The 18,604-nt window shown below is 33.8% G+C and overlaps 1 protein-coding gene across 5 annotated transcripts in view; it reads left to right on the forward strand.

Annotated features, from left to right (window-relative positions):
- Window positions 1–18,329, forward strand: part of nrbp2b (nuclear receptor binding protein 2b) — a 39,135-nt gene extending 20,806 nt beyond the window's left edge. For 2 of the 5 annotated variants that reach the window (XM_058765375.1, XM_058765371.1), the window contains exons 13-19: window positions 21–71; window positions 162–297; window positions 384–437; window positions 696–759; window positions 1,535–1,590; window positions 1,776–8,330; window positions 14,758–18,329. In XM_058765375.1, coding sequence (XP_058621358.1) covers window positions 21–71; window positions 162–297; window positions 384–437; window positions 696–759; window positions 1,535–1,590; window positions 1,776–1,859 — 445 coding nt within the window. In that variant the 3' untranslated portion in view covers window positions 1,860–8,330; window positions 14,758–18,329. The remainder of the gene's footprint in view (window positions 1–20; window positions 72–161; window positions 298–383; window positions 438–695; window positions 760–1,534; window positions 1,591–1,775; window positions 8,331–14,757) is intronic. The other 3 variants (XM_058765372.1, XM_058765373.1, XM_058765374.1) reach the window with 3 other exon arrangements.
- Window positions 18,330–18,604: the final 275 nt, after the last annotated feature.

Consider the following 18,604-nt stretch of genomic DNA (forward strand, 5'->3'; position numbering starts at 1 on the left):
TTATCTCTCCTGTCCTGCAGGTATTCTCATGTTTCTCCTCTGGAGCTGGACAAGTTTCTGGAGGATGTGAAGTAAGTGTTACCAGATAAAGGCAATAATGTTAAAAAGTAGCCTGTGGTTTTTGTGGTTTGTAATGTGTACATGTGCATTTTACCGCTCAGAAATGGCATTTACCCTCTGATGAACTTTGCGTCCACTCGACCCCATCCCGTACCTCGTGCCCTCTCCATGTCCCAAGAGCAGGTGGAGACAGTGAAGACCCCCACGCCCGAGCCGCAAGAGGCTGAGACCAGGAAGGTGTGTGTTCTCATCAAAACACATTTACTGTATAATAGTTCAGTTCAATCAGTTATTTCTTATTTAATCTTAAGTTGTCATTCTAGGTGGTACAGATGCATTGTAACCTGGAGTCTAATGAAGAAACTACTAAAACTCATGTGAGTTTGTCTCCGTTTAGTATACATTTTGCTATTTTGCTTAAAGATTCACCCCAGAGCAATGTTGATCGGTGACACAGTGGTGTTAGAATGGTATTGTGATACTCTGTTTAGTTCTTTGTGTCTCTGGTGATTTATCTACATTTGTTTTAATTGTTATTAATGATAATGCAGACTGTTATACTCATGTTAAGGGGTGCAACATGGCAACATCTGTTGAATCAGTGACAAATGAACTGATATCTGCTGTTTTCACAGCTCACTCTTTTCTTGAAACTGGATGATAAACTCCATCGGCAGCTCAGCTGTGATATTATGCCAAGTGAGTTTAACCCCATTGACTTTTTTTCTCCAAATATATTTTACATTTTTTTTTATCATCTCTTCACCACATAAGTGCAGTGGTGCTAAAATTGAATGGCACCCAACAGTGCAGTAGTAAAATTATTTTTAATTACACATTATGATATTTTAATCACATTATAATATTGTAATTTCTACAAAATACTATTTTTTTTAATTAAAACTAAGTAGTAGACCTAGAACTTTAATTCTAAACTCTTAAATTATATTTAATTTTTCAGCACTTGAAATAAAGCTGGAATAAAATAATAAATATAAATATAAATATTAGATGGAAAAAATCTTTAAAAATGTTGCTTTGGCAACTTACTTAATGTTTTATTAATAAGTACTAACAGTTTTGAAACTAAAATAAAAATAAATGAAAGCTCAATAAAAAATAAAATAAAAATGCCAAGTTTAGTTTGTTTTAGTAATTCTGTTGTGCTTTTTTATATATATATAAAATATATATTTTTTAAATCCAAATATGAATTAATTAATATTAATTCATATTTGGATTTTTTTTTAAATATTGCCAAATAATAATATCTAAAATAACACTGGTTTGGAACAACACAAACTATTCTTTTTTTTTTTTTTTTTTTTGTATTAGCTTTTGAAATTTGTATTTAAATATTCAAACATGCTTATCAATATTTCAAAATATTGACTATAATTTGAAGTCATGGTGTTCAGTGAATGGTTCAGATTTAAAATATTATGTACTGAATCCTGATATGTGGTCATTACAGATGACAGTTCCAGAGATTTGGTCAATGAACTTATCCATCATTCCTTCATCAGTGAGGTGAGACTAAAAAACACACTGATTCACTACATATAGCAAATTTCCTATTTTCATCATCTCAATGCATATGAGTATAATTTCTTGTATGTGACATGAAATCACATGGAAGCAGCAGCTAGAGCTAAAAGTTCACTTCTTGTTCAACTTCTTGTCCTATGCCCATATTTTGCCATCAATTTCCACAGGAGGATGGTGACAAGATCATGGCGTTCCTGGAGGAAGCTTTGAACCGACACCGTGGCTCTGCTAGTGCTGTAACAACCATATGAATGACAATGGTCTGTTGCGATGGCGATGGACATTTACATGCCAGTGGAACCTGAGAGGGAGGACCGCCAACAGAAGGAGAAGGACAATGGAAAGGAATGATCCAGTTTGTCAGTTAGTATGGATAATTGAAATTGTGGTCAAAAAGATGACAGAACATGGAATACTGGTTTTATGACAACATGTGATTGACCAGGTTAGGGGGCACCAAAAATGCCCATCTAAGATGATTGTGCTAACCTCCCCGAGTCTCCGTCCAGCACTTCCAGGTGTCACTGTAGGAACCGTCCTTCCCACAATCCCATGGGATGTTTAAGGGCAATTCGACTTCTCTTGAGAAAAGTCGTATGTGGTGTAGGTTGGAGGTGTCTGCTGTGGAGAGCTCAATAGATGAAAATAAAGTTTAGGAAAGCTAATTTGTTACAGTTCAATATTGCCAATCTTCTTCATTTTGTGACATAACACATAAAAACTACTGTTAGGCCAGAAACATACTCTACGCAAGTATGCTAATACAGATGCCAACACATTGCAAGTGCATGTGCGTTTTTGTGTTACTGTGGTGTTAAAAAACCTCAGTACTCGGTGATAGAGTTGCACTATATATGTCATTAAACCAGATTTGTTGATCTAGCTAGCTATAAACATCAGAAGTTAAGCTTAACGCTAAGAATGCAATGTCTATTTGTCTTATGAATTGTGTTTGGCCACGTTTTTTAAAATCAGAGGTAGCATAGCTAGAAGCATTAACATTGACTTACTTGCGTAGATAATGTTACTGTCCTGAGGAAATAATAAACTTAGCATTAATATGGCATGATTGGATAGAAGGGTCAACTAGAATGTACATTTTCTGGGGAGTTACCTGTCTTTTAGCTTGTCAGTTTCCCCAAAATGCTATCTTCCAAATATATCTTATGAAAGAAGTTGCGTTCAGGCCAATCAAATGAATGTGATTGTAATTCTCTCTGCAGTCCACACATTGCCCTGTCAGCTATCACGAGAATGTCTTGAAATGCAGTTGGAGTGTTTTGCATATACAGGAATGTATTGCCTTATATAAACATTGCTGTTTGCTGGTGTCTAATAACACTAATTGAAAATAATTTCAGAACCACACATTTTATACAGATCGCACATGTAAGAAACGTGAAGGATCCTGGTTAGTCAACCAGCTAACCAGCTGTCAAACTATATGGTTTTGGTGATGACTTTTGTGGAATGCGTTAAGATGTATACATTTCTGTGGGATACACTAAGAAGTTCTTTGTCATGAGCATTTACCTAACTGAATAAAGTTAAACTATCTCTATTAAAATGACTAAATTGATTTTCACAATTTTCTCAGATTTTATCACTTTTTTTGTCCTGTGATGTGAACCAACTACAAATTACATGTAGCCTTGTTTTATGGTCTCATTAAGGGATTCATAGTAATTATTAATACGCAAAATACCTGTTTGAAATATTTTAAATGGAGTATGGTATGGGTAAACAACCCCATCTAGCGATTATTTTTTTAATCGATTCCGTGGGCCGCGGCTGCATTTAATGTGCACGGGTAGATACTGTGCTGTATTCTGTTTGTTACTAGTTCTCCACAAAAAACTTGAACATGATCTAAGTATCTAAACTCCCACGAAATAGTTTTTTTTTCATTTGTATACGTGGGCTTTCGCTTGACGCATGCAGTGCGTGTTATTTTGATTCTACACTGACAACAAAGCTCAAGACTCGGAATCACTGAACAAAGTGTAAAAAGGATGGCAATAAACTAAATCAAGGATGTCCACTATTCATAAGTATGTAAAGTGACCTTGCATGTTGCCTTTTTGTTTTTGTAAACTCGTCTGTCACAAAGCAGATTCGATTAGAATCGGATCCTATAGAATCCCACTCTTACAAGCATAGCATGTTGCACCACAGGTTAACCCCCAGTTTTCGTCCAGGACAGGTCAATGACATTTTTAGTACTATTCTTTTTCTTGCTACTGTTTTTGATATCTTTTTATTTTCTAATCCACTGAAACATGATGTTTTCTATAAAATGTCTGCTTCACCACTGATATGTTTGTGTGTTATTAAGCTGTTTCACTTCCTCTCACAGCATTTGCGGTTGATCCCAGCAGGTTCTTGAAGAAAGTTTTTGTATGGGTCTTTATTACTGTGTGAATCTATGACCACCTAAGTCACTAAAGCAATAATATTCGCCGCTATCTTCATTCTGTGCTCCACTGATGACCAGCTGGAAATTTTTACCAGATCCACTTCCACTAAATCGAGATGGGGTGGAAGAATATCGGGTATCTCCACTATGGATGAGGAGTTTAGGAGCATCTCCTGGTTTCTTGAGGTACCAGCTAAGACAGTATTTACTATTGCACCATTTACCAACATCAAGACTGGTTCCACATGTTATTGTAACTGATTGTCCTGATTCAACAGTCTTCTTCGAAGGGCTTTGAGTCGCTTTCGCTTCACTGGAGTCTGTTAATGGTAATACAATTATTAAGACACAAAGTACAAAAAAATGTAAATACAACAAAGAAAAGTAGAGTTTAAAGCTGAAAGTTACCTTGAACAGAACGAGTCAGTGACATAAAAAAGATGACAAGAAAAATTAAAAATGCCATTTTTGTTGAGGTTTGATTATTATAAAAGCAGATCATAGTTATGAGGTTAAAGCCATAGGATTATATAGCCGACAGTATCGCTCCACTGAAATGACAATGCAAATTGTGCTGTTCACATGAAAATAATCTGGCAACACTTTACAATAAGGTGTCATTTGTTAACATTAGTTAATGTATTAACTAACATGAACAAACGATAAACAATGCATTTATTACACTATTTATTCATCTTTGTTAATGTTAGTTAATGAAAATACAGTTGTTCATTGTTAGTTCATGTTACTTCTCAGTGCATTATCTAATGTTAACAAACACAACTTGTGATTTTAATAATGCAGTAGTAAATGCTGAAATTAACATTAACTAAGATTAATAAATGTTGTAGAAGTATTGTTCATTCTTAGTTCATGTTTACTAATGTTGTTAACTAATGAACCTTATTGTAAAGTGTTACCAATAATCTTCACTTGAACACCGGAATTATGCCATTAAAGTTTAGGTAGATATCTAACTAAATATAAAGAAACTAAAAATAAAAGTCTATAAATTATGATATTTTACTAACCTGTTTAACAGTGCATAATATCAGGCCATAAAATAATAGTATGAAGGATAATGAAGGCCAAAAAGAGATTTGCTCCTAATGCAACAGTATTGACCTATGATCATATTTTATTTTGTACACCCTATAAAATTCAAGTTGTATTATATAAGCATAAAAATTTACTTGGGTGTAATTTCATGTGTAACAGGTTTCTGTATATAGTATGTAACAGAACTTTAAATCTTATAGTTTGATTAAGCAAGTCAAACGTTGTATACATTTTTTTTTTTTTTAAATATACACTTTTAAAACATTTAAAAAAATATATGACAATGATGTTCGAATAAGTTCAAGATAAATAAAGCAAATAAAGTTTTGCTTTATTTAAATGATGCATGCTGTTGCTGTTCAGTAATCTAATATGATTTTACAATTATATTAATATTTGCAATTTATCGCATTTTAATTTTAATGTAAGAATATTATATATTATATTATATTTTAAGACAAATGGGCCAGGATTTAACATGACAATTAAATAGATTTTGCTTCATTTATTGTAAGTAAATAAATGGTGTTGTCATAATTTTTGCTTTTAAAAGTAAAATGTCTATTTTTAGCATTTTGTTTAAATGTTTTCTTGCCCTATATATATATATATATAAAAAAGGATGTAAGAGTGAATTAAATATTATAAAAAAAAAAAAAAACATTTATACAGTCTTTTATCACGGAGAACAACACCTCGGTTCAAAAGTATTAAAAATAACATTATAAATAGTTAAATAGCATTAAAAACTTGATCTGTAATTTAAACGAGATTCGCTAATGCATAATCTAGATTTAATCTCAGTTTTACTGGCACATTAAATTAATAAAAGTCTAAAACTGTATGTAAAATAAACTTTAATCTCTAAATCCTAAATCGTACTATATAACCAGTCAGTGTGTTATTGTGCTGTTTCTCTTCCTCCCCATCAGCACCTGCGTTGTGTATCAGTGCAGTCAGTGTGAATGAGACTGAGGGAGGTTTTTGTACGACCCTTTATCACTGTGTGAACACATACTTATTGTCAATCTTGTGTCGGGTCATACAGTAATATTGTGCTTCGTCTTCTTTCTGGACTCCACTGATGGTCAGATTGAAGTCAGTGTGAGCGCCATTGCCGCTGAATCTAGATGGGATATTTGTGTGGCGTTCATGTATGTAATAAATGAGGAGTTTGGGAGCGTGTCCAGGTTTGTGCTGGTAACCAGAACACACAGTTCCTCCAGAGACTACAGTCAGCAACAGGTGAGTTGGTTTTGCAGTTTATTTTGACCGTTTCATCACGTTGAGAAGTTAGGACTTGAGGAGGTTGAGTTACTGTCACTTGTGCATTTGAGCCTGTAAAATAAATGGTTAGAAATCTCTTCATCATGTCTGATTAAAAATATAAAGCATTACTTATTTGACCTACCTTGAATACCAATGGCCAGTATGCAGATGGGAATGATGGAAAACATAGCTGTTGTCAGCTCTACTGTCATTAAATGTTGCTCTTGTACAAGAAACACTAAACCGACAAGGTTATAAAGACCAGTTAAGGTTAAAGTTCTGTTAATGCAAATGATCTTGTCAGTGTAAATACTTCTTTCGTTGGGCGGTATAGGATATGTTTCTATGTGGAAAAAGTTGTTCCTATTAGAGTAGATGTCTCACTGTCTCACAACTTCCTCTAAAGGATATAGATTAAAGTGTATCATAAAGATGAAATATTTCTGAGTAAAAATGTCACATGTAAGGAGGGAGTTAAAGTCCTTAAACATAGCTACTAATCTACCTTTTTGTAACTGACTTAAAAAATTGATGACAAGTTTTGAATAAAAAGAAAAAAGAGGATACTGTGCTCTCTTCAATCCACATGTAACATGATTTCAAGTCATCAATAAATTCTTTAAAAAAAATAAATAAAAGAAAGTAAAAGCTCAATACTTGAAATTCATTTACTCTTTATGGAAAAAAGGATTACATGCTGAGATGCAAGCAATGCTGTCTTTAGTATTACAGAGTGCAAAAAAATTAAATTAATAAATAAAACCTACAACAAACATTTCAGTTTCAGAAAAAATAAAATAAAAGTTGAATAACTTTTTAAGACTAGTCTAAGCAGTTTATGCAACTGGCCACAAATTTTACTCTTAAAAAGACTTTTGTTGGTGTTGCTAACTACCTACTTTACTTTGTTGAGTATAGATTTAGTTAGTGTATATTAATGTTCTTGTATACTCGTAACATTTCTGTAAGTGTTCCAGTTTAGCTATTACAGCTAATTTTAAGTTAAATTAATAGTCTGTTTAATGTAATCAGGTTGTTTTTAGTCCTATTCGATAATGTTTTTGATTTGAATACAATCAGTTAATGTGTATTTTTTAAATTAGATATTACTATTTTATATTTTTTATATATATTTTATATAAAAGTTTTGTCTGGTTATTATTTATATAACAATTTTTATTGTGTAGGATCCTGAAAAATAAATGTGTAATTCTAATGAAAACCTGATAAACCCTCAAGTCTCTTAATACTGAAGATATTTTGAATAGATATCATTGTGTTTTAAAAATATAAGAGAACAAATATCAGCAGACCATTTATGAACATTATTTAATTGATTGATCACAATTAAAAAGTAAAAAATTCAAAAAGTTATTTTGGTTATTATAGATAGAGTTGTTGAGTTGAGCAGCTGTTGAACTATTTACTATATGAACTTAAAAAAAACTATATAGATAAAAGTTATATACTAAATACAGAAGTCATTCAACAATTTAGTTTACATTTCACATCCATTGATAATAATTATATATTTTATCTAAAAATTTTCTCCAGAAACATAATATTTTATCTGTTAATTCGAAGCATATTATCATCTCACACAAATATTTTGTGCACCTGTTTCAGTTTCCTTGAAATTGCCTTGATGTCCCTTAAATTAGAGTTTTTTCAATGTTCATTTTTAAGTGAGTTAAAAAAATAATGAATAAAAGTGGTTAAAGCAAATTTCATCCGTATTCTGCATTTCTCCTCCATATGTGTGTGCATAACATGTCAGAGGTGACTGAGGGCTGAAGAAAGTGAGCAGAATGGGTTATTCAGCTGCAATAAAATCCCTCAAGTAATGCTGGGAGACAGGAGAGCTGCGTGTCTGCAGAGTAACACATGACAAGATCCCATAAACCAGGCAATCCTGATGCTTCCCAGTAGATCCTGCTCTCTCCTGGGAATGAAGCCATATCTGAGTCCCCTACGACAGGTAGGAGTCGCATGCATCATTTATTTATGAATGTAAAATCGTGCTCCCTTAGGGGCAGTGAACATCTGGCACCGTGCTGTTCTATTCCGGGAGAATCACTCCACCCTGCTCATGCAAATAGACTTTCACTTCTGATTTTATGCTCGCAGGTTCATTGGTTAAATGCATTGGACTGAAACAGATATGTTGGTTGGTTGTTTTCATTTTTCATTTATTTATATAGACTTTTAATACACTTGAGTTGTTTTTCATCATCACATTTTTATTGGAGCACATTGTCACATTTTTCAAATGGTCTTTTAATGCAGTATATTAATTGCATAATTATTAAACACAAATATTATATATTACACACACACACACACATATATATATTTGGCTTTTTAATGTCAGGTTACATTGTGACAGCGCCCCATATGGTGTGACAACATGCCCCAGTAGCAGTCAACAATCAATCAAATTTTCTAATGGTATTAATATGAATTAAGACTCCCACAAAGCTCATTTTTCATGTTCATGTTATTTTTGGTCTGATCTCCTGTGGAGGATCCCACTCATATACTGCCACTAGATGGCTGTACAATACAGAATTCCACAGCTTCCATCTCCATGGACCACACATTTGACCATATCATTCTATAATGGAAACATTTGCAATTTTTTGTCATTAGACAGACACAGCTCTAACTTCACTTTCACCCACTTTTCATTTTAACTCTGGTTAAAAATCATTTCCCTTCCATCTACTTTTCGAACAATATCGAAACTAGAATTGCCAAACTAAATATTTTATTTCAGAGTGTGGATTTTTTTTTTTTTTTGGGCTGACTAGGTTTGTCCTAGTTTTAGTTTTTCTTTTCATTACTTATTTTTATCTCCATCAAGAAAAGTTGATTTCTAACTTCTCTTATTACCACTAGGTGGCCTCAGTAAACTTCCAAGAGTGATGTCTAAAAATATCTTAAAATTATGTTCAATATTATGTAATTTTATCAATATTTTAGAAGCTAAAATGATGGAATATTTTTAGATATTAATGGAACATTTTAATATATTAAAATTAATTAGAAGCCTTCGTGAGCATAAGAAACTTCTTTCATAAACATTAAAAAAATATTACGGACTTACCAAAAAAATTTTATATAACCTTTATATAATGTTATGAAGAATGTCCACAGTAAAAAAAAAAAAAAAAAAGAGAGAGAACTTCCACTGCATTACAGATTTCTTATGTGTTTTTTCGCTTTCCTTATAATTTAGTAATTAATTATTTTAATATGCTGAAATCCATAATTCTGTTTGGTAAAAGCACCCTTTTTTTCATTATTTTCAACAAAACTACAAGATGAAAAATCACAGTCTGTGTAGGGGGCCTTCGAAAATTGACTTTGACAAAGGGAGACCTTGGAGTTATAAAGGTTGAGAGCCACTGATCTAGAGCGGTCTAAACTGTCACAGCTTCAGGCTACATTGGCCAGCATGTAATAATTTAATTTTCCAAGCAAAATAGCCTTTGGGCTGAACTTCATTTCAATATTCATTGTACAGGTACAGCAAGATTAGGTATGTTTGTCACTGGATGTTCTCTTCTAGTTACAAGCAAATTTCCAATCCTTTTTTTCAGGCCACAGTGATGAAGAGGTGAAGATATGAGCTGTGATAGCGACAATTGCTTTTCCCTCCTTTCCAATTTAAAATTTTTTGCATACATGTCATTTCAAAAATTACATTGTCATGCATAATTTTGCATGTTTAATTCAGAGCTGCTTCTCTATAGAGCCCTGAATACTTTCGCTGAAATGGTTTCTTTTGTTTATTTGCCTTTTTTTCTTCAAACGGCACGTACTAAAATAACTGGTGGATAAACAATATTATTCTTGGAAATGAAAAAGGAATGAGAAAATGAAATTTCACCTGTATATTACGTTCTGAAACTCGTTTAAGAAGCTTCCCGGAGATGAAACAGCACAACTGAGTAGATTTGAAAGCTTTAAATGTTCTCAGAGTGCAAAATCAATAAACACATCTGAAAGCATTTACCTTAGACCTTATATGTCTGAAACAAACATCCAAATAATGTGCACCATTCCGCATTAATGTCAGTTTTAGCTATGGCCAAATCTACCATCGTAATGTCTCAACCCATGTGATGGCAAATTCACGGTCTCCCTGAAATGGCTTTAAAATGCCATTGCAGGCATTAAGGCACTTCAATTCATGCAGGAGAGCTGCTTTACTGTCATCAGAATCCTGAGAGAGCAGTTTGAGAGGTGGAGATAAGACAGGATACTGTACACAGGCCACAGAAAATGTCTCGCTCCACGCCTCTTTATGGGAACTGTAAATCCTGAGTGCCTGCAGCATAGATACTTCTCTCATTCATTTTCAAGGAGTTATCTTGCCATATGAAGATTTCATACTCGACGTTTGTCTGAGATTACCTTAAAGATTTCTGTTATTTCATAAAATACACTTAAATATGTTATATTAGACCAATCAGTTGCTTCATCCAGTGGTCTATCATTTCCTAATATTCATTGTTGTTCATGGCAGTGCAGTAGAGCATGAAACGGGTGCTACTTTCATGTTACTTGTATCACACTGACTTGTATGGAAGCTTGTTTCAGCCACAGAATAAAAAAAGAAACTTTTTATCTCACAACTGAGTTTATATTCAAATTCTGAACTCGTAATTGTGAGTTTACATCTTGCAATTCTCACTTCTTTAATCAGAATCCTGAGTTTACGTTACTGAGTTCCACCATGAAATAAAAAAATAAAGATAATTGCGATCTCACAATTTTGACTTTTTCCTCACAGTTGCGAGTTTATATCTGACAATTCTAACTTAACTAGACTTAATTTTTTTTTATCAGAATTGCAGGTTTATATCTTGCAATTGTGTAATTGGAATGATACATATTGCATTTCTGTTATAAACACTTTTTTCTCAGAATTCTGAGTTTACATTTCGCAATTATTTTTTTTCCCCACTGAAAAACTAAATTAGTTTGGAATTTGCATTCCACTGAATAACAAAATTAAAAAGCTAATTGCGAGTTGTCTCACAATTCTGATTGCGAAGAGTTTATATTTTGCAATTCTGAAAAAGACGCCATTGCCTTTTTAATTTTAATGACATTTTTTGTTTTATTCTGTGGCAGAAACAGCGTCCATAGACTCACTCTTTCTTGTTGCCGCCATCTTGCGTCTTCGTTATGGATTATCATGAAAATGGCCTCAGATGACTTCAGTATTAATAGGCTACTATAATGTTGCAGTGTTCATCTTATTGCTAGGACAATTGTTTTGGACATTGTAATGGACTGTTTTTTTTTTTCTTAGTGTAAGCTTGGTGATATGCACGTAAAAATAAAATATTTCATCACCACATATTAATTTATATATTAATTATATTAAATACCACATACAATTCACATTTAAACAAAGCTGCTTTCTGTTGGTCAAAACAGCAAATTAGTGTGACCAACTTAAACGATATGCAAAATCTGCATGTCCTAAATCCTAAAGGATTTATATTGTAATGACTTAATTTTGACCGAGAAAATTCGCCAAACAACAGTAAATGTGACTGCGCTTTTCATAACGCTGTATCACGTGCTAGACGCTAGCACAACAGTCAAACATGTCTGCCTAGCACGTTTAAATAGAAAAACAATGGATGGCAGAGCAGTGAAATACAAATATGCATTCAGAGGGTCTTTATGGCATAATATCCTCTCTTTTTCTCAATAAATATGCTGTTTGTTTCACTCAGTTATGAAAGTAAAATGACTTGCGAATGACTTTGAATCGTGAAAACGTGTGTTGTTTGATTATTAGTGAGATTTGTGCCTACAGTTCTTGGAAAATTATAGTTTTCAACATTTTATCTGGAGCTCAAAAAGCTCAAACCACCAATTTATTGGCTATAGAGAGCTTTTTGATTTTCAGGGAAGACAGGTCAACTGTGAAATAGACTTACTGATAAAACCCAGCCTTTACAAATATCACACCGGGTCATTGTAGAACTTGTTTAATTTAAAACCGAAAAAAAAAAAAATTGTCTGTTTATATGGCAAAATGTCAGGTCAGATGATTGAAAATTGTCTTGGATGTTACAGTCTCAATCTCAAACTCTTTATTTTATTATTAACCAGAAGATGGCAAAGGTGAGCTGCCAGACATGCTGTGTATGAGTGAGCATATGTACATGACTTCTTTCCTCCCATCCCTCTCCTTCTCTCTCTGTTTAATTAGTGATCACTTGAATTTCTTAAGTCATAACATCATAACTAAAAACACCTGTTCTGTCTGGAGAAGTCTGAATCAAATCCTTAAGCCTATTAAACTGTGTTGCGTAACTCGTCCCACGTCATTTGTGCTGCAAACATGAATGCTACCTCAAATTGTGCAGTTTGTTGAGGAGAGGTGTGTCATTACTAGCGGGTTGTCAGCTCACATTGTCTTCAGAAAATGATTTCAGGTGTAATTTTTATTTGATTTTAGATTTTTTTTTTTCTTCAGATTTAGCTGATATGAGCCATGGTAAGAAATAGACTCAGTAATGATCATTATAATTATCCTATATGAAAATGACATGGAGAGCATTATGTAGATTGTCTGTGTTATTGATATGTGTCCTGTCATAATTATATGTCTTTGATTGTGATACATCTATGATCCTCTTAGAAAATGACCAGGAGTGGTTGAAATTGAAATAAATCCAAAATGCAGAAAAATGCCAACATCTCTATTTAACAGTATGCACAGAAAGACAATAGACTACAAATTTGCCACGCAGAGCGATTCTTATGTGTGTCTGTGATTAGTTGCAGCGGGTACATTTTCTGAGACACAAACAGCCAATTACCACTTCATTGAGATGTATAAATGTTCATCTTGCAATGCCTTCATTTAACTAGAAGTTAAACGAAGATTTAGACGTTCTCATAACAGACAAGCACACATTTGAATGGCAGTGCCGTGAATGATGTTCTTAATTAAGATTTTCATTAATGAGTCAATAATGAGCACTCTTTCAGAGTGTGTCAGAAGACACCCAGCGGGCAAATAAGAATCTGTTCATTAAGTACCGTGGTTTTATATGAGGAAGAGTTTCTCTTGATGTTAAAATAATCAATTTGCAAGCGTGCCGATTTGAAATTAGGTGGCGAAATTGTGAGCCGAGAACTTTGAACTTTTAAATGGTCGTTTTGTGAATGAAGGAAACCGTCATCATCATTTTTACTCCCATAATGTGCATTGTGAATGTCGTACAATACAAGACTTGGTTCTTAATAATGCAGTATAATTTTGCTAATATTTCAGAATATGGCTTGTACCAGTAATTATTGTAATACTCGATGGAAAAAGTTGTATGAAATGCTAATTCTTATTATACTGCTAAAGCTTTGGGTTAATGCCTTGGAATAACACCGAACCTCCTGAGTCTCACTGCAACACTTTACATAAGACCTAAATTAACACCTACCTACATGAATAATGGTGGAGAGGGAAAGTAGGTGAGATTGAGCCACTGTAGGGTGCCTGGTGTGTGCTGTAATTTAATAATCATTTTATGGCTTTGATGATATTAAAAATTGTTGATCAAAGCCACACGAATTTCAAAAATGTGTGAGTTGAAATATTTATGAGGACGAACTCATAGGAAACTAGAAAAGAAAAAGGGGGTCATTGCAAACTTTTGTGTTCTGAGTGGTTAGTGTGTTGCTAGGCGGTTGCTAAGATATAGATAGATAGATAGATAGATAGATAGTTATTAAGGGTGGGCAATATGACCAAAATCTTATATCACGATATGAGTAATTTTATTTCACAAACACAATATAGTTATTTTTTGCTATAAATAAGATCTTTATAAATTTCAAAATTCTTGTCTCCAGTGTTAATATCACAAAAAACTATAATTTGTATAAAGCCCGGATCCGATATACTGTTGCACATATGTTTTCTTTTTCAGCTGTTTGGTTTCACTTGCAAAGATGAGCCTTTTTGCACATGAAAGTGAGTTCAAGCGATAAGTTTTCATGACCATGTAGCACAGAAATGTCACGTGAGCATGTAACCGCCATAGAGACGACAGTCCAAAATCTCTACCAGTTAATCGTGTCTACTGGTTTATTATCACCCACCCCTAATAGATAGGTAGAATGACAGAGATTGATTGCTGAGAGCTTAGAAAAGTAAAAGCACTGTTTGAATTAGTACAAACAGTGTGGGGTGACTTGGGTTTGGGGTATTAGGTCATGAGCTATATTCTGCATTATATCTCTAATAACAATAGAGGGCTGTTAGATAAATACTCCACATCACTAATAATACATTATACAACATTTCCCCCCACAAACAGCTTGAGTAATGCACTGTGATAACACTCAGATCTCTTTTTCTGTTTCCTCTCTAGGTTTACCGCAGTCAGTCAACAATCTACACCTTCTCGCAGAGCTTCAACACACTAAAGACCAGACCTGAATTCCCAGGATCCAAGGCTGTTTCTGGCTATTTTAATGCCATATAGGCGGACTGTTTCCCTTGCTGGCGTCTTCTTAACAGGCAATCACCTAGTTTGCCTAGAAACAGCTCTGTCTGGGATGAAAATCTTCATTAAAATATTTTAATCTGCACAATCTGCCACAGCCTGCACTTCTTGCATTGACATTTCGCTTGACATCCAAAATTTACAGAACTGCAGCTCTGAGCAGTTAATGCTGAATACAAAACCACCTCTTTGTCTCCGCAGTTGTGCTTTAGGCATTAAAAGAAGTGAGGGATATCGATTACGGTGTCGCTCGTGTGAAGGGGGACAGGTCCTTTCCTGACTAATTTGTAGGAAAATGCACCTTGTGGCTCCTCCCTTGACACAGTGTTTATTCAGCAGAAATAATTGGTAATAGCTGAAAGGTAACGTGAGCAGAATGATCATATTTCTGCCTGTGCCGGTAACGTCTCATGCATTTTTATGCAGTACAGCAGCAGTATTAGAACCGATAATGTTCAGTAATTAAAGCTGCATGAATGGGTGAAATGGAGCCTATACTGAAACTCATTGCTTATTTCATAGCGTAGTACAGTGGTTCTCAACATTTTTCAGTTGGCAGACTATTAAAAAAAGAAAAATTGAGGACCACCAAACACCCTAAATCTCTTTTGTTCATAATTCATTGCAGTTCACTAAACTGCACTTCAATTTGCAATTCAAATTTGAATATAAGCATGTATATAATATAATCAAAGAAATTAACTTAAACTGTAAATTTTAACCAGAAAAACAATTTGTCAAAAATGATAGATAGATAGATTACATATTAAAATAAATAAAAATTGAATCAAGTTGTTTTAAATTGCAAAAATATACTTTTACTGTACTTTTAAGTTTACTGTATTTTTGATCAAATAAATGCAGCCTTGGTGAGCATAAGAGAATTATCCACCCAGAATCTTCAAACAAAAATCTTATAAACCCCAAACTTCTGTAAGGTTATATAGACAGATCTATAGGTGGCTAATTTGTACAAATTCATATGATCTCACTCATATGAATTCATATGGTTTTTGCTAAATTGTACGTATTTTAAGAGTTCCCCAATTCGTATGAATGACCTACCCCTAACCCCTCCTCTAAACCTACCCATAACAGGGGTCTACACAAATTGTAGAAATTTGTACGAATTATCCACCTCATAAAATACGTACGTATTGGTCGTGAGATAGTGTTGGGTTTTGATCATTTTTGCTGGTAGCAGTCGTAACTACACCATTATGTGGGCATAAAGCCTGTTTTCTCCATTAAAGGCCATTCAAAATAAGCCATCTCAGAAACTGAAGCAATGATGCAAAAATGACGGCATCCTAGCTTAGAGAATGCCATTGAGATGAAAGCGAATGCTCCCTTGACATACAATATTTCAGATCTCCTTGGTAAGCTAATAGCTTACTACCTAAATAAAACACATATTAGTGATTTCTTGCTTGAAATTTCTTAACATTTCAAACTGCTAAAAACAGACATATTTGATCCATCACGCCACTTTTAAAAGTAATTGGCCCGTTCCTTTAAGGAGTGCATTTTCCTTCGAAGCACTGTTGTGAATCTTAAAATCAAATGTTGTGGTTCATTGCTAATTTGGTTCAAGAGTTAGAACTGTTTACTGCCAAAAATTCAGAAATGATTATATAGAAAATGAATGAGAAATTAAGCCTGCTTCTGAAACCCAGACGTGGTTACTGTTGAGCTCTATGTTGTCAGTCCTTCTAGAGAAAAGATTTGTGTGATTGATGATAGTGAATTTGATTTCCTTAATTCGAATTTGATGATCATAGTTTGAGACATTTTACCACAACAAATTACAACACAAGTACCAAACGGGGAGCAGAAAGGAGGGCGGGAGTAATCCGACTCATCCCGCAGGAATGGTACTGCAGTGATGAGCCATTCTAAAATAATGTGGCTGATCCAGGCCAATTTGTTTTGAATCACTGGGATTTGACTACGTCTCGGTTAGTGATCCTAAAATAATGGGAGTTGTCATGGACAAAAGGAGGAGACAAAATAAATCCATGCGAATCAGGGCTGGCGCTTCAGAGCGCATCGGGGTATTTTCCTCCATCTGACATTAGTACAGTAAATCCAGGCCACGGCTGATGTTTACTGCTGCTGTCCGCACTTCCTGTCGGATCCTTTTGTGTACACAGTGCCCTGCTGTCCCTCGAAAATATGTTGTTTTCTGCCATCACTTACTCAAAAATAGATTTCTGCTACCTGCTCAAGTTACTTATAGAATTAACTAATGGAGCATAGTCCTTGTCAGGGAGTAATTTAAAATGATAAAGTTTATTTCATCTGTTTGCGTAGAGATTACATGAATCATGTTTGTTCATTCCTGCAGGGGATTTCTAGTTCCCGGAATTGCCGTAATTGGGAGAATAAATGTTGAAATTAAGTGTTATTTTATGTGTTTTGAGTAGGATGAGAAAAGAGGGAGACTTTTTCGTGTTGCAAATGATCTGTTATGTTGGGATTTAGAGAGCTTTTATCTTTTTGGGAGTTACCGTTGTGGTGAAGAGTGGAGTAATAATAATAGATTTTTTAATGCAGTTAACTGAACAATCGTTTGTGCATGTGCACAATTTTTATTTGGATATTTGGGATTCAGCCCAATCTTTCTGAATCTTTGAATCAATGCTTTGCGAAATAATTTGAATCTATTGAAATACTGTACGCCGGTGACACCTATTGGTCAAAAACGCCAGTGAAGCTTCAAAATAGTGTGCTTGTGAAAATGACTGCCATTTTCACTGCTAACTTTATGAAACATCGGTCTACAATATAAAATTGCAGAGAGCTTTATATATACATGGCATTTTAAAAATATTATTTCATATACACACTACCATTCAAAGGTTTGGGGTTTGTAACATTTAAAAAAAAATACAAAATTTTTTAAGTCTTCTATACTCACCAAAGCTGCTTTTATTTGATATCAATGTTAAAACTGTAACATTGTGAAATATTATTACAATTTAAAATAGTTTAATATTTCTCTTTTGATACTTTTTAAAATGTAATTATTTCTGTGATAAAAGTTGAATTTTTAGTGTCACGTGATCCTTCAGGAATAATTCTAATATGCTCAAGAAATATTTCTTATTATTCTTAATGTTGAAAATAGTTGTGCTGCTTGTTTTTTCATTAAATCATCCATTCAGTTATAATTCATTTATTGTGGAATCTTTGATGCATTTTCTAGGATTCTCTGGTGAATAGAAAGTTCAAAAGAACAGCATTTATTAGAAACAGAAAAAGTATTTTTCTAAAATGATAAATATCTTTATCACTTCCGATCAATTAAATGCATCTTTGCTGAATAAAAATCCTGCTCTTTTGAATGCTAAATATAGAATGGATGCATGAATAGGACAAACAAGAGCAATTATTCTTGAAGAGAATGTAAGAAATAAAGAAAATCATAGCTGGTTCTCAGATTTTACTGCTGTTATCTATTGGTTTTCATCCTCTTGTTGTTCAATGCTTGAATAGTCCACCAATGCAGCTATGGAAATTCAATCATCTTGGCTCTTCTTGTGAGCTTGTGAGTAATCAATCTGGATGTGGCGATGATTCTGGTCCGAACATTTGCAGTGTGAGCAACCAGCATTTCCTTTTCCTGGGTTTTCATCCATGTAATCCCATTCTGCCATAATCAAAAAAACGGGATTTCATTTAATCAATGCTCTAAACCTCAAGAGAGTCA

The sequence above is a fragment of the Onychostoma macrolepis genome, chromosome 24 (assembly GCF_012432095.1).
Source record: "Onychostoma macrolepis isolate SWU-2019 chromosome 24, ASM1243209v1, whole genome shotgun sequence".
In the NCBI taxonomy this organism is placed as follows: domain Eukaryota; kingdom Metazoa; phylum Chordata; class Actinopteri; order Cypriniformes; family Cyprinidae; genus Onychostoma; species Onychostoma macrolepis.